This window comes from Malaclemys terrapin, chromosome 3 (genome assembly GCF_027887155.1).
Source record: "Malaclemys terrapin pileata isolate rMalTer1 chromosome 3, rMalTer1.hap1, whole genome shotgun sequence".
NCBI lineage: Eukaryota > Metazoa > Chordata > Testudines > Emydidae > Malaclemys > Malaclemys terrapin.
This window is the reverse complement of record NC_071507.1, coordinates 190,726,457-190,740,478: the sequence shown is the minus strand read 5'-3', so window position 1 is coordinate 190,740,478 and position 14,022 is coordinate 190,726,457. Positions and strand designations below refer to the sequence as shown.

General features: G+C 43.4%; 1 protein-coding gene across 10 annotated transcripts in view; it reads left to right on the top strand.

The window, feature by feature from the left end:
• ITSN2 (intersectin 2) overlaps window positions 1-14,022 on the top strand; it is a 120,416-nt gene that overhangs the window by 17,896 nt on the left and 88,498 nt on the right. For all 10 annotated transcript variants that reach the window (XR_008444467.1, XM_054023680.1, XM_054023675.1 and 7 more), the window contains one exon: window positions 13,245-13,337. Coding sequence is in view for 9 of the 10 variants with exons in the window: in XM_054023680.1 (XP_053879655.1) it covers window positions 13,245-13,337 (93 nt within the window). In the remaining variant the exon portion in view is untranslated. The remainder of the gene's footprint in view (window positions 1-13,244; window positions 13,338-14,022) is intronic.

Below are 14,022 nucleotides of genomic sequence, written 5' to 3'. Positions count from 1 at the left end.
GAATCCAGCAGCACGTGAGCCAGCAAGCAACAAATGTTCCCTTTTTATGCAAATACCCTTTACTAGTAGTAACAAAAGAAATCCAAATAATTTTCTCTAAGTATTATTATTTGTATTACCATAGCAGAATGTCTCGCTAATTTTCATGTGTGCGATTGGTGACTCTTCAAGCAAAATTTTACAGCACTCTGACTTTAATTGGCTTTTATTTTGCTACTTATTTGCATAGGATGGAGGCAAATCTAGTTTTAAAATGACTGTTAAAAGAGGAAGGCATTGATGAAGCCCATACGTAGTCTTGAGAAATACAGAATATGAAGCTTGTTCTTCTCAAATGTTCCCCCCAATGAAGAGAGAGAGCTTTATGATGGAAGGCTGAAAGCCAAATCCTGTTGTTTATACTTATCGTCACAATTACAGGGTGAGCTGAACTTTAGTCCCTGTTTAGTGCCTCTCAAGTCTATACCTTTGGGGACATGTTTCTCTACCTCACTCCTCTCTGGTGAAACTGCGCAGTCCTACCACTCTTAGACTGAATCTCTGAGCGGCAAACCCCCATTTACCATCTGCGTTAACCCAATTGGCTCAGCTGTTTGGCACCTATAAGCCCTTTTCCTCTGGGAGCCTGTGACAGTGGCTGATTAATGTGATTCAAAAGCAGCTTCTTCAAAACGAAGAATTATGTATTCATTCACCCAAAGATACATAGCAGTTAGAGACAAGGGTTAAAACATATTTAACTCCTATTTCTCCTCACCTAACCCTTAATTTTTCTTGGCAAGGTTTGGTAAGTTTCATTCAGCCCAGTTGTCTCAGTCTCTGGCCTGGGAGAAGCAGACTGCTGAGTTGTAGCACATCTTCTGTGATTCTCTCTGTAAGAGAGCCATCTCTACCAACTGCTGCCCATTCAAACCCTTTCTTCCCTAGGGCAGAATCTTTAAGGTTTTAGTAGTAGTAGTAGTAGTAGTAGTTTTGATCGGGTATGTCTACGCTGCCCATGTTATAGCGCAGACACGCTTTATTGCCAGGGGAGAGTTCTCCCGGCAATTAAAAAAAACCCCAAACCACCCCGAACGAGTAGTGGTAGTTCCCGGTGATAAAGCGCTGTCTGTACTGGTGCTTTTCAGCACTAAAACTTAAAGTTTTAGCACTGAAAGTGGCAGTGTAAACACAGCCATCCTGGGTTTTGATCTAGGAAGAATAAACCTTCCCAGCCTAGCTGCAGCCAGGCCAGGGGTATACCCCAATTAATAGCTTCCCCATTGTTTCCTCAGGGACACTTGGTATTCTCTTGGACTGTACCTTACCTCAATGATTCTCAGCCTTTTTTTAACCAGGGAGCCCTAAACTTCAATAGACAAACCTGCAGATCCCCCTTCATTATTTTGTTTCTCATTATTTGTTTCTTTCACGTTATTTTAGTAGTTATCACAAATATTACTATAGAGAAATTATTATGTGAACAGATCAACAAAAAACACAGCAAATTAAAATATTGACAGTTTACCTGATACTAATGATAAATTACAGCATTGCTAGGTGATATATGGGAGTATTAGAGGGGTGTATGTTTATTGGCAGAGGGTATTTGGGGGAGGGCTGGAGGAGGGCGTGTACTGGGATGGAGTATTTGGGGGGTGCTGGAGGTGTGTGTGTGTGTGTACTGGGAGGGGTATTAGAGGGATGCTGGAGGGGGTACCTGCAGCCTCTCACTCGAGGTGGGAGGCAGTGTTGCATTCCCTGTCATGGTGGCAGCGCGGCTGGTGCAGGTTTGGGACACAGCACCAGCCCATCAGTGCCTCCCTGCAGGCCTCTCCCCCTCCCCTGGCCCAGCCAGGCTCTGAGGCCCCACAAGAGGAGCTTGACGTCTCCGCTTACCTGACGGGCCTGGGTGGGCAGGATCCAGCAGCTATGGCTGCAGGGGAGGGACCAGGGGCAACTGGAGAGGATAATGGGGGCTAGCCCAGCCTTGCATGGCAGGACTCTGGGAGGAAGCACCTCCTTCAACTCCTGATTCACTTCAGTGGGTGTTCTGCAAAGCTGGGAAGTGCTGGGACTGCAGCAGCAAGGAAGGAGAACTAGCTCCTTGTAGCGTGGTTGGGAGCCTCAGCCCACAGCCAGCCATCCTGCTGCTTCCTTCCTCCCCGCGCTGCACAGACACGTGGTGAGTGCAGCCGCTGGGGGAGCTGCTGCCTCCTCACTGCTTGGCGTTCTGGCAAGAGGCATCCTGAGGCCTTGCCCACCCCCACTGCTCTGTGAGGCAGAGTTTGCGGAAGCCCCACTTGATGTGTCTCCTCTAGAGTTGTCAGGCATCTGGTTTTCAATCGGCATACATGGTCAAAAAGGGACCTTGGCGTCTCTGGTCAGCACCGCTGACTGGGCCACTGAAAGTCCAGTCGGCGGCGCAGCAGGGTTAAGCAGGCTCCCTCTCTGCCCCAGCTCTGCGTGGCATGTCCCTGCTGTCCTTAGGTGCAGGGGCAGCCAGGGGGGCTCTGCGCACTGCCCGCACTCAGTGCGCCGGCTTCTCAGCTCCCGATTGGCCGCAGTTCCCAGCCAATGGAGTTGAGGAGGTGGCACCTGCAAGCGTGCAGAGCCCTCTGGCCACCTCTGCACCTAAGAGCCGGAGGGACATGCCAGCTGCTTCCGGGAGCCACCTGAGATAAGTGCAGCCTGGGCAGGGCCTCGGGGGAAGGAGGCAGGGCAAGAGGGTCCGTTTTTGTGAGATTGGAAGGTTGGCAACCCTAGTCTCCTTGGAAGGTAGAAAACGGGGGGGAGGGGGCGTGGGCATGTGATCTTGCGTGTTTCTCCCCCCTTCCCCCCTGCATCGCCTTTGGGAGGGACCAATCAGTTCACAGACCCCCTTGATTATGCTAGCGGACCCCTAAGGATCCCTGGACCTGGGATTGAGAACCACTACCTTATCTTATTGTTGTTTCCTTTCCTGTTTGTTTTCCTCCAACAGCCTCCTTTGATTTAACTCCTTACAGTCAGGGAGGATAATATCACACAGATAAACTGAGATGCATCTGATATTCATAAAATACACATAACTCATTCATTTTCCACACTTGTCCAACCCCATGACTTGAATTGGATTTTACTAATTGAAAATAGAGTTCAGTCTAATAATGTTAGCCTTACTTGGGTGTCCTGGAGACTAGCTGAGGCATGTCAATCTATTTAGAATCATCTGCTGCATTTGCCCTAAATGAGAATTATTCTCTCTCAGTAGTGGATAATAGCTGTTGCTTTCCAAAGCTGAGAAAAAGATACTTAAGTTTATCTGTAGATCCACCTGATTTTCTTATGTGTGCTTATATTCGAAGTCCAGAGGCTGAAAGACGTTAGGTTCAACCTGGTATGTGTACCAATATATTGAGGCAAGAGACAAGGAACAGAAAAAGTTAAATTTGATTTCAGAATAGTCTTGGTTTGTAAGCATTGTAGACTAGAATAATAACTACAGCTTTCCAAGGACAAATACTGTTTCTTGGTTCAGAATGGGCTTTCATAAAACAGTGTGGAATGAGTTTTCAAGTTATTTATTACCAATGTACACCTCTACCCCGCTATAAAGCGACCTGATATAACACGGATTCGATATAACACAGTAAAGCAGCGCCCTGGGGGGGCGGGGCTGTGCACTCTGGTGGGATCAAAGGAAGTTCGATATAACGCGGTTTCACCTATAACGCGGAAAGATTTTTTGGCTCCCGAGGACAGCGTTCTATCGGGGTAGAGTTGTATGTGAGAAATGGAAGAAAATGAACAAGGTTCTAATGGTAACAGTTTTATAGATGTTCTTGTTGCTACAAGAGAATGGAAAAACAAAACACTAATTCAATAAAAATGTGAACGCAGTTACATAAAAAGCAAAAAAAAAAAAATTAGTTGGATTATAAACTCTTTGGGGAAAGAGATCATCTCTTTGCTCTGTGTTTATACAGTGCCACACTGGGGGCCCTAGCTGCAGGGCGCCACCACAATAGAAATTGTGTTCTGCCCTATAGATAAAAAGTAATAAATTAGTGATAAATAAGAACCAACTTGGATTTGTCAAGAACAAATTGTGTCACGCCATACCAGTTTCCTTCTTTGACAGGGTACTGGCCAGTGTTCCCTCTAATTTTTCCCACACGTGCAGAATGAATTTTGTTATGTGCACCGATATGGAGGTGATGTGTGACACACATCCATATTGGTGCACATAACAAAATTCATGCGGCGGGGGCAGGACCGAGGGATTTGGAGTGTGTGTGTGTGGGGGGGGCGGCTCAGGGTTGGGGCAGAGGGTTGGTATGTGGGGGGGTGAGGACTCTGGCTGGGGGTGCGGGCTATGGAGTGGGCCCAGGGATCCAGGGATGGGGGTTTTGGGTGCAGGAGGAGTCTCTGGGCTGGAGCAGGGAGTTGGGGTGCAGGAGGGGTGAGGGCTCTGGTTAGAGGTGTGGATGAGGGGTGTGAGGTGCAGGCTGCCTGGGAGCTGCAGCAGGGAGAGAGGACTCCCCTCAGCTCTCTCTCCTCGCAACAGCACTGGCCTGGGGGGGAGAGGCTCCTCTTCCCCAGCTGCAGCAAGTCCGGGACAGGTCCGTGTTGGGGCTGGAGGAGGGGCGCCTGTCCCCTGGCCGTGGCAAGTCCGTGTTGGGGCTGGAGGAGGGGCGCCTGTCCCCTGGCCGTGGCAAGTCCAGGGCAGGTCCGTGTTGGGGCTGGAGGAGGGGCGCCTGTCCCCTGGCTGTGGCAAGTCCGGGGCAGGTCCGTGTTGGGGCTGGAGGAGGGGCGCCTGTCCCCTGGCCGTGGCAAGTCCAGGGCAGGTCCGTGTTGGGGCTGGAGGAGGGGCGCCTGTCCCCTGGCCGTGGCAAGTCCAGGGCAGGTCCGTGTTGGGGCTGGAGGAGGGGCGCCTGTCCCCTGGCTGTGGCAAGTCCGGGGCAGGTCCGTGTTGGGGCTGGAGGAGGGGCGCCTGTCCCCTGGCTGTGGCAAGTCCGGTGCAGGTCCATGCTGGGGCTGGTGGGGAGAGGTGCCGCGGCACGTCCGTGTTGGGAGGAGGCATCACTCCCCGCCGCAGTCCGGAGCCCCTTCACAGAGCTTAATAGGCGGCTGCGCAGCCTAACGGGAACTTGGGGGGGGGGGAATGGAGTAGATGTGATATACACCTCTACCCCGATATAACACGAATTCGGATATAATGCGGTAAAGCAGCGCTCTGGATGGGGGGGGGGGGGCTGCGCACTCCGGTGGATCAAAGCAAGTTTGATATAACGCGGTTTCACCTATAACGCGGTAAGATTTTTTGGCTCCTGAGGACAGCGTTATATCAGGGTAGAGGTGTATCTTGATTTCAGTGAGGCTTTTAATGCAATCCCACATGACATTCCCATAAACAAACTAGGGAAATGTGGTCTAGAATAGATGAAATTACTGTAATCTGGGTGCACAGTTGGTTAAAAAACTCTACTCAGAGTAATTATCAATATTTTGCTGTTAAACTGAGGGGAACATACCTGGTGGCATCTCTCAGAAGACTGTCCTTTGTCTGGTACTATTCAATATTTTCATTAATGATTTAGATAATGGAGTAGAGAATTTGCTTATAAAATTTGCAGATGACACCAAGCTGGAAGGGGTTGCAAGCACTTTGGAGGACAGGATTAGGATTCAAAACAACCTTCACAAATTGGAACATTGGTCTGAAATCAACAAGATGAAATTCAGTAAAGACAATTGCAAAGTACTAGACTTAAAAAGGAAAAATCACATGCACAACTGAAAAATGGGGAATAACTAGCTAGGCAGTATACTGTACTGGAGAAAAGGATCAGAGAGTTAGAGTGGATCACGAATTCAATACGAGTCAACTATGTGATGCAGTTGTGAAAAAGGCTAATCTGGTGTGTATTAACAGGGGTGTTGTATGTAAGACATAGGAGGTAATTGTTCCACTCTGCTTGGCACTGATGAGGTCTCAGCTGGAGTACTGTGTCCATTTTTCGGGGCCACACTATAGGAAAGATGTGGATAAATTGGAGAGAGTCCAGAGGAGAGCAGCAAAAATAATAAAAGGTTTAGAAAAACCTCACCTATGAGGAAAGGTTTAAAAAAAAAAAAAGGCATATTTAATCTTGAGAAAAGATGAGGGAAGGGGGACTTCATACCAGTTTTCAAATATGTTAAGGGCTGTTATAAACAGGATGGTGATCAATTGTTCTCCATGTCCACTGAAGATAGGATAAGAAGTAATCGGCTTAGTCTGCAGCAAGGGAGATTTAGGTTAAATAGGAGATATTAGGAAAAACTTCCTTACTATAGGGATAGTTAAATATTGGAATAGGTTACCAAGGAAGGTTGTGGAATCCCAGTTATTGGAGGTTTTTAAGAACAGGGATTACATGAGCATCTGTCAAGGATGGTCTAGGCTTACTTGGTCTGCCTCAACACAGGGGGCTGGACTAGATGGCCTCTCCAGGTGCCTTCCAGTCCTTCATTTCTCTAATTCTGTGGTTCTTTAATTAAATAAGTGCTTGCCATTGGGTGAGTACACCATTATGTAATCAGTTTTAAGAATGGGGAAAAGAAAGGGGTGAGAGTTGCATGTTGAAAATGGCAAAAGGCTAATGAAAAGTGCATATTTCTCAGAATAACAGTAAATGTTCTGTTGCTGTCAAAGAGACAAAGTGAGTGCCAAGGTAGATCAACTTCTGTTGGTGAAAGATAAGCTTTCAAGCTTACACAGAGCTCTCCTTCAAATCTGGGAAACTAACTCGGACTGTCACAGCTAAATACAAGGTGGAACAGAACTGTTGCTATCAAGACATTTAGTTCTTTTGCCCAAGTCAGGAAAGAGAACTACATCTACAACTTCTGCATTCCAATTATAGGCATGCTTTAATTAGACAGCACTAAATTTGTATTAGAGAATTCTGTGGTAAGAGAGGTTACAAACACAGATGAGGGAAAGTTTGGAACTAATAGGTTTGTCCCTTTAGCTCATGGAGCTGTAGATGGGAAAGACCTAGCTAATCATTCTCTGTGGTATAATAAATTACTCAGATTGTAAGCTCTTTGAGGGACCATCTTTTTGTTCTCTGTTTGTACAGCACCTACCATAAAGGGCTCCTTGGTGCTGTGGTTATATAAATAATAATCTCTGGAGTCAGTAGACAGGACAAGGCAGTGCGGTCAGGTAGTTGAAGCAGGGGACTGGAAGTTAGGATCTCATTCATTGGGCATGTCTATACTATAGTCAGAGACTATGTCTACAGTACAGTGGCATAGTTATGGTGCCGTACCTATGCTGCTGTAACCCTGTAATGTAGACACAGACTACAGCGACGGAAGGGGTTTTTCTGCACTATAGGAACTCCACTTCCCCGAGCATTCTTCTGTTGCCTTAGCAGTATCTATGCCAGGGGTTAGGTCAACATAACTGTTGTATTCAGGGGGGTGGATTTTTTTCACATCCTTGACCACCATAGCTATGTCAACTTAAGTTTTAAGTGTAGACCATGCCTCAGCCCATTCTCTTACATGTGTTTTTGCCTAATGAAAGCCCCCTAGTATCCACACACACAACCCTCAAGGCACATGCATATTTGTGCCTTGAACCTATACTTGTTTACTTGGCTGGGGGGAGGGGGAATCCGGTAAAAGCTTGGACTGTGCTTTTGCTCAGACTAGAACCCATTCACTTTGCAGTGAGGATGCAGGCAAGATCATTTGAGTGCTGATAGTCCTCCAATGCCCTTCCCACAATTCCCTTTGAGAGACAGACAAGTTCTTCTGCAATTGACACAATTGCTTGGGAAAGAATCCTAGAATGTCTCAGCACAAAGAACCATGGGTTATGCCCCCTGACACACGTGGGCGAGTGCGGAAATAGTGAGGACACAGGTAGGACTTTGCTGTGGGAATGCTCATACTAAGGCTAGAATAACGCAGATGTTCAGTCCGGGATGCCAATTGTCCAAGCTAACTGTGGAATGTAGACATACCTGTTGTGTGGCTTCCGACAAGACACTGAGTCTCTCTGTACTGAAGTTTCTCCATCTGTAAAATTAGGATAATATTTAGTTAATTAACTTCATTGGGATATTGTGAGGCTTAATAGTATGATTTTTGAAGTTAAAAAGCATTCTATAATTACTGATTATCATGACTCACGTGGACCAGGAACTCACCTCCAATTTAGAATTATTATGTCTGGGGAATTAATTAAATTCGTAGCTTGCTGGAGTATAGTTTTAATTATAAATAGAGCTGAGTGGCAAAAAACAACATCTTACCATCAACAAAGAAATCACTTTTCTGAAAGTCTGAGAAATATGAAGACTTTTCTCAAATGGAAAGGCAAATGCTGTGACCCTGTTGCCACCAGTACAGGCTGCTGTGTAGCTACTCCTCCTCCAGGGAGGTAGCTGGCTACCAATAAGAGGCATTTTACATTTTCAAGACTCTTTGCTGCTAGGCTCCCAATTTCTTCTGCAGTCATGATTATTCTTTAGGGTGGATTTAATTTAAATCAAATTGATTTAAATCACTAGTCAGGAAGACTTGATTTAATCATGGTTTTCTACATAAAAGTGCATTCTTGTTGGTTGTTATAACCTTAATACGTATTCTTCACAACTCAGAGAGAGATGTAGGTTTCATCTTTAGAAGGTACACACTACATTTTTAAACAGTGATTTGTTTTGAAAACTTTTCAGATTAGTTTTACACCTATATCAGAAAATGAATGACTGACTGGTTATTTCATTTACCAAAGGTAATTGAAGCAGATATTTATGAAGTCATTGGGAGGTAAACTATCTCCAATTCAACAGGTTAATCATTAATATTTGGAGGATTTTCTTGCCATGCTGTACTAGGAGGAGAACATCACCAGGCAGACATTTAAATTTTTATTTAACTAAAACCACAACGTTAAGTATTCTGGACTTTTTTCTTCAACCATAAACATGTAATATTTTAATAAAACAAGCATATGTCCCCTCGCTTCTCACATTTATCTCCAGACTTCTTCTCCTTGTTCAGATCTATTCCACCCCCAACAATCTTCTGTTCATTGAACTTTTTGAAAAATTGCACTTTTAGAGAGAGGTAAAGGATTGATTTTGCAAAGGGACAATAGAGTTGCAGTCTGTTATTTCTTACCTCTATATATTATTTATTTATGGAGACACAAATCCATTTTGAGAACTGCAAAACTAAGCATCTCTGATGGTATCTTCTAGACTGAGCACTGAGTCCCATTGGGTAGCTAGATTAACCTAAATAATCTATACAGAAGCTCCTGGAATCCATAAAATTGGGTCCCTAATCAATAAACTCATTTACAAAACTTAAACATTACATGAATATATTGTCTCATACTATAGAATTAAAATTTATAATCCATATTCCATGATGAGACATTATAACTCAAAGATAGTTTTAATTAAGATATATCTTTAGATGCTCAAAAAGCATTTTATCAAATCCAATTTAAATAAAAAATATCCGATTTTTTTTTTTTATTTAAAAAAAAAATCATTGATTTTTATCTACCCTGTAAGTCCTCCCTGGTGTTTATGCCTCTGATGTTTTTATAGAGAGCAGTCATATCTCTCCTCAGCCTTCTTTGGGTTAGGCCAGTGGCTCTCAACCTTTCCAGAGTACTCTACCCCTTTCAGGAGTCTGATTGGTCTTGCATACCTCCAAATTTCACCTCCCTTAAAAACTACTTGCTTACAAAATCAGACATAAAAATATAAAAGTGTCACAGCACACTATTACTGAAAAATTGCTGACTTTCTCATTTTACCATATAATTATAAAACAAATAAATTGGAATATAAATATTGTACTTACATTTCAGTGTATAGACAAGTCACTGTCTGTATGAAATTTTAGTTTGTACTGACTTTGGTAGTGCTTTTTATGTAGCCTGTTGTAAAGCTAGGCAAATATCTAGATGAGTGGATGTACCACCTGGAAGACCTCTGCATACCCCCAGTGGTACACGTACCCCTTGTTGAGAACCACTGGGTTAGGCTAAACAGACCAACTTCATTGTCTCCTCTCGCCACTGAACTTGTGAATAGAGCTCTGCGCAGATAAAAAAATGTGTATCCGCATCCAGTCCACGATCTGCAAACATGGTCCGTGGATATAAAGTGGATATCTGCAGATTTGCAAGACTCTACTTGTGAATGTGTTTGGGTTGGTCTGAACCATTTTGTTGTTGATTCTCAGTCAAGCCCGTAGAAAAGAGAGCCCTTTTTCTGTTGCTAGGCAGCCTGCTTCAGAAGATAATTAAAACATACTGGTATAAGGGAAAAGATTTGGGATGTTGCTTTTACAGTCATTTTCTGTACCTCTAACCACTCTACCATGCAGTTTTTATGGTGCTTTATTGTCAGAGCCTTTAGGAACACAGATCTGTATTGGCCAGGCTAATAAACTGCTGCAATAGGTACTACTTGTGTATGTTTCACACTCCTATATATTTAGAACCTGTAATGATTGCTTCTATAATTTTTGCTGCGGTCAGCAGGAATTGTTGTGGTTTGTACGCTCTCTCTCCAGTATCTCACTATCCTTCTATTTGGTTAGCCATTACTCTCTCCATATTAAGCAGCAGAAGTAAAGAATTTAATGTAATAGACCAAGACAGTTGTGTTCCTAACAAGATGATGATGTCAAAAAGGACCAACTCTCCTTGTTTATACACACAAGCAGAGTACGGTTTCCTGGGACAACAGGTGAATTGCGCTGTTAGGAGGTAGCGGATATTGAAGTGTAGGTTAACCTGGTGCTTATTGATTTTGGTGTGAGCCCTGGGAACTGGGAGGGCTTTTTGGAAAACAAAAGTGATAGAGATTGTGACCTTGTGCCCCATATTCTTCAGAGCTATGCTTATTATATGAATATGGCATAACTAAGAAATGTTTTATGCAAGATGGGTCACATGAGGTATCATTGGAAAGGTTATGATTTACTGAATATGATTATCCTATTTTTAGGCCTGTATCGTTTCTGTATCTGAAGTTAGGAATATTGACTCTAACAATTACAGCTGTGTTTTCACCTGGGGAAGGCCCACCAGACAGTATGCAAACAGCCTGAATGGGTCATTAAGTGGAACAATAGGTCTTTGAAGATGCTAATCTCCCTCCTTCCTGAGAAGTTTTCTGGGATGCTGCTTTGGCACTGCAGGGTCAGGTGATCATGTCACCTGGTACTGGACACCATCTTGGGCTTCCAGTGTTTTTTCATTGAGGGGGTGGGGGTCAAACTGGAAAACAAAGGATTCCTATCATATGCAAATCCTTTTTAAGGCTGGGAAGTGAGCTAATCTTGGTTCTTCTCCACTGGCTCCCTGCCCAAGAAGGAAGACTGCTGAAAACGCCTGAAGAAACAAAGGAACTAAGCTGGGGCGGCCAGGGACTGAGCCCAGGCAAGAAAGGTCTAGCCTGTGAAAGGAATACCCGGAGATTTAAGCTGCAGGCAATGCAGTTACCTTCAAGAAACTCTGCAACCTGCATAAAACAACATTTAGGGTGATAATTTGCTACTATTAACCAGTTAATTTAGTGTATTTTGTTTCATTTGCTCAGTAATCTGCTTTGATGTGTGTGGTATCCATAATAATCACTTAAAATCTACCTTTTGTAGTTAATAAACTTTGGTTTTAGAATAAACAAAAACGTTTGTGTCATTCATAACTGGAGGGGGAGGCAAAAAGCTGAGCATATCTTTCTCCACATTGAGAGAGGGGGCGGATTTCATGAGCTTATGCTGTATAGATTTTTATGCAGTGCAAGACCATATAATTTTGGGTTTGCATCCCAAAGGAGATATGCACTTGAGTGCTGGGCAATCCCCGAGCTGAGTCTTCCCACACACAGCTGATCTCAGTGTCTGTGTATCTTTCTGCAGCTGGGTGTGTCCCTGCATGTGTGTGTGTGCGCGCACGCACACTGGAGAAGGCTTGAGGGCCTGGCACAGCAGGACAGGGTGTGGGAGACCAGGCTGGTGGAACAGGCGGGCTCAGTGGGACCCCAGTATATCAGGTGGCACCTTAGGGGGGGCGGGGGGGTCCTGTCACAGAGGTTTAAAGAGTCCAAAGAATTAAACACATTCCCAATTTTGAAATTGGAGCAGTACTTACAAAATTTCAAAGCACTGGAAGTATTGTATAGACTTTTAAAGCAACTTGCTGAGTGATCTACTAAAGGAATTATTTTTTCAAACTTGTTTTTCAGTGGGCAGGAGGAATTATTTGAGGGACAATTGAATAGTTTTATGGAAACCTTGATAGTGAATTATGAGCTAATTTTTAGGATTTTTTTTCATTACCTTTGGTGATGCTTTTGTTTTTTTCCTTGAGAATTTTGGCCAGGTTTCAGTTTGGTTGAAAGAAAATTGAGATTGAATGAAAAGTTTCCCCCAAATAAAAGATTACCCCACAGTTGGCCGTGTTTTTAAAAATAAATTTTAATTTTAATATCTGCGTCCTGCTCAGTAACTTCTAACCATTGCTTATCCCTCCCATATGCATATCCCGTTCCTTTTAGGATGGAATTAGGTGCTGTGAAAATCCACCCTCCTTGTTTTCATCTGTATAACACAACACAAAGAACAGGTGTTAGAATTATGACACATGTATAGAGAACCGAAGGGGTAATTGTCAGTTTGGGATGGCGTTTTATATGTAATTTTTTTTTTCAAGGTTAAGTGAAATTATATGCTATTAAGTTTAAAAGGTGATACACAATTTCACCACTTTGTAGAACAAAAGTGGTTTTTGTTTTAAAGCAACAATTTTGATTTTACAGTGTTGGGAAGAAGTAGCAAAAGTCCTGCAGTTGGCAGCTGCAATGCATTAGCCTTCTGAGAGCCTTTAAACAACATTATTTATTTACCATTGAATCAAGGAAATATTTGGTTCACACAAAGTAGCATGAGCAACATACTTCCTGCATAAGCTGTGAACAATCAGCAGTGGAAGGAAGCTGCTGTGTACCAGCTTTCAAAAAAACAGCATAGCTTGTTTCAAAGCAGGGCATAAGACAAGCCAGATGGTGAACTGATTCAGCTAAAACTTATACATCTGGGAAGAAAGTTTGTGTTTCAGAAGTATTCTTGCCAAAGAGAGCAGGGTGTGTCATTGAAGTTCTTGATCTAATTTTGTCCCTTAAAAACAAAGGTTTAATTTCCCCATTGACAGACTTTATTTTTAAATAATATTTTCAATGCATTATTTTTTTTAGGAGGCCCGAACATGTGGGCTGTCACCTCTGAAGAGCGAGCAAAGCATGACAAGCAGTTTGAGAGCCTTAAACCGATAGGAGGATATATTACAGGTTAGTTTGTGGTATACATTAACTTCTGTGTACATTAAAGTACCTGTGTAAAACAGTTTGAAAACCTTCATCCTTGTTCAGCTGTTTGTTTGCTGTGTGACTGATAACCATGCTGTGTGACCATAAAGCACACGTTTTTATTATAAACTCTTTCCAGTCACAGGTTTATAAACTTAGTTTCATCTGAAATCTGGCATAGAATATCTCTGCAAAAGGGGATATCCTTTTTATTAACCTCTGCACTAATGCAGCCAACCACCTTTTGATGTCGTCCCTTCCAGTTCCATAAGCTAAGTAGAGTCAGGCCAGGTCAGTGCTTGGATGGAAGGCTGCCAAGGAAATTTTTTTGAAGTTGCTACAGCAGATGACGTTGGTGATTGAGGAAGTAGCAGTCTTCCCTCTGAATTGTGTTGAGGGACACTGTTGCTGGAATTCTAATGCTTTCATATGAGATGTAAAATTAAGGTCCTGACAACTTGTGTTCATTAAAGAGCCTATGGAATTTATCACAAGTAACTGAGTATTAACCTCTGTGCCTTCTCCAATTCCAACTTGGGTAATTGCATTCTGCTTACCTATGCTCTTCTGGGATTTTCAGTTGCACTGAACATTTTCTTCTGCTAAAATGCTGGGTAGTGTTACTGTTCATTGTTAAAAATCTTCTGTGTTCCATCCCAGAGAAGGC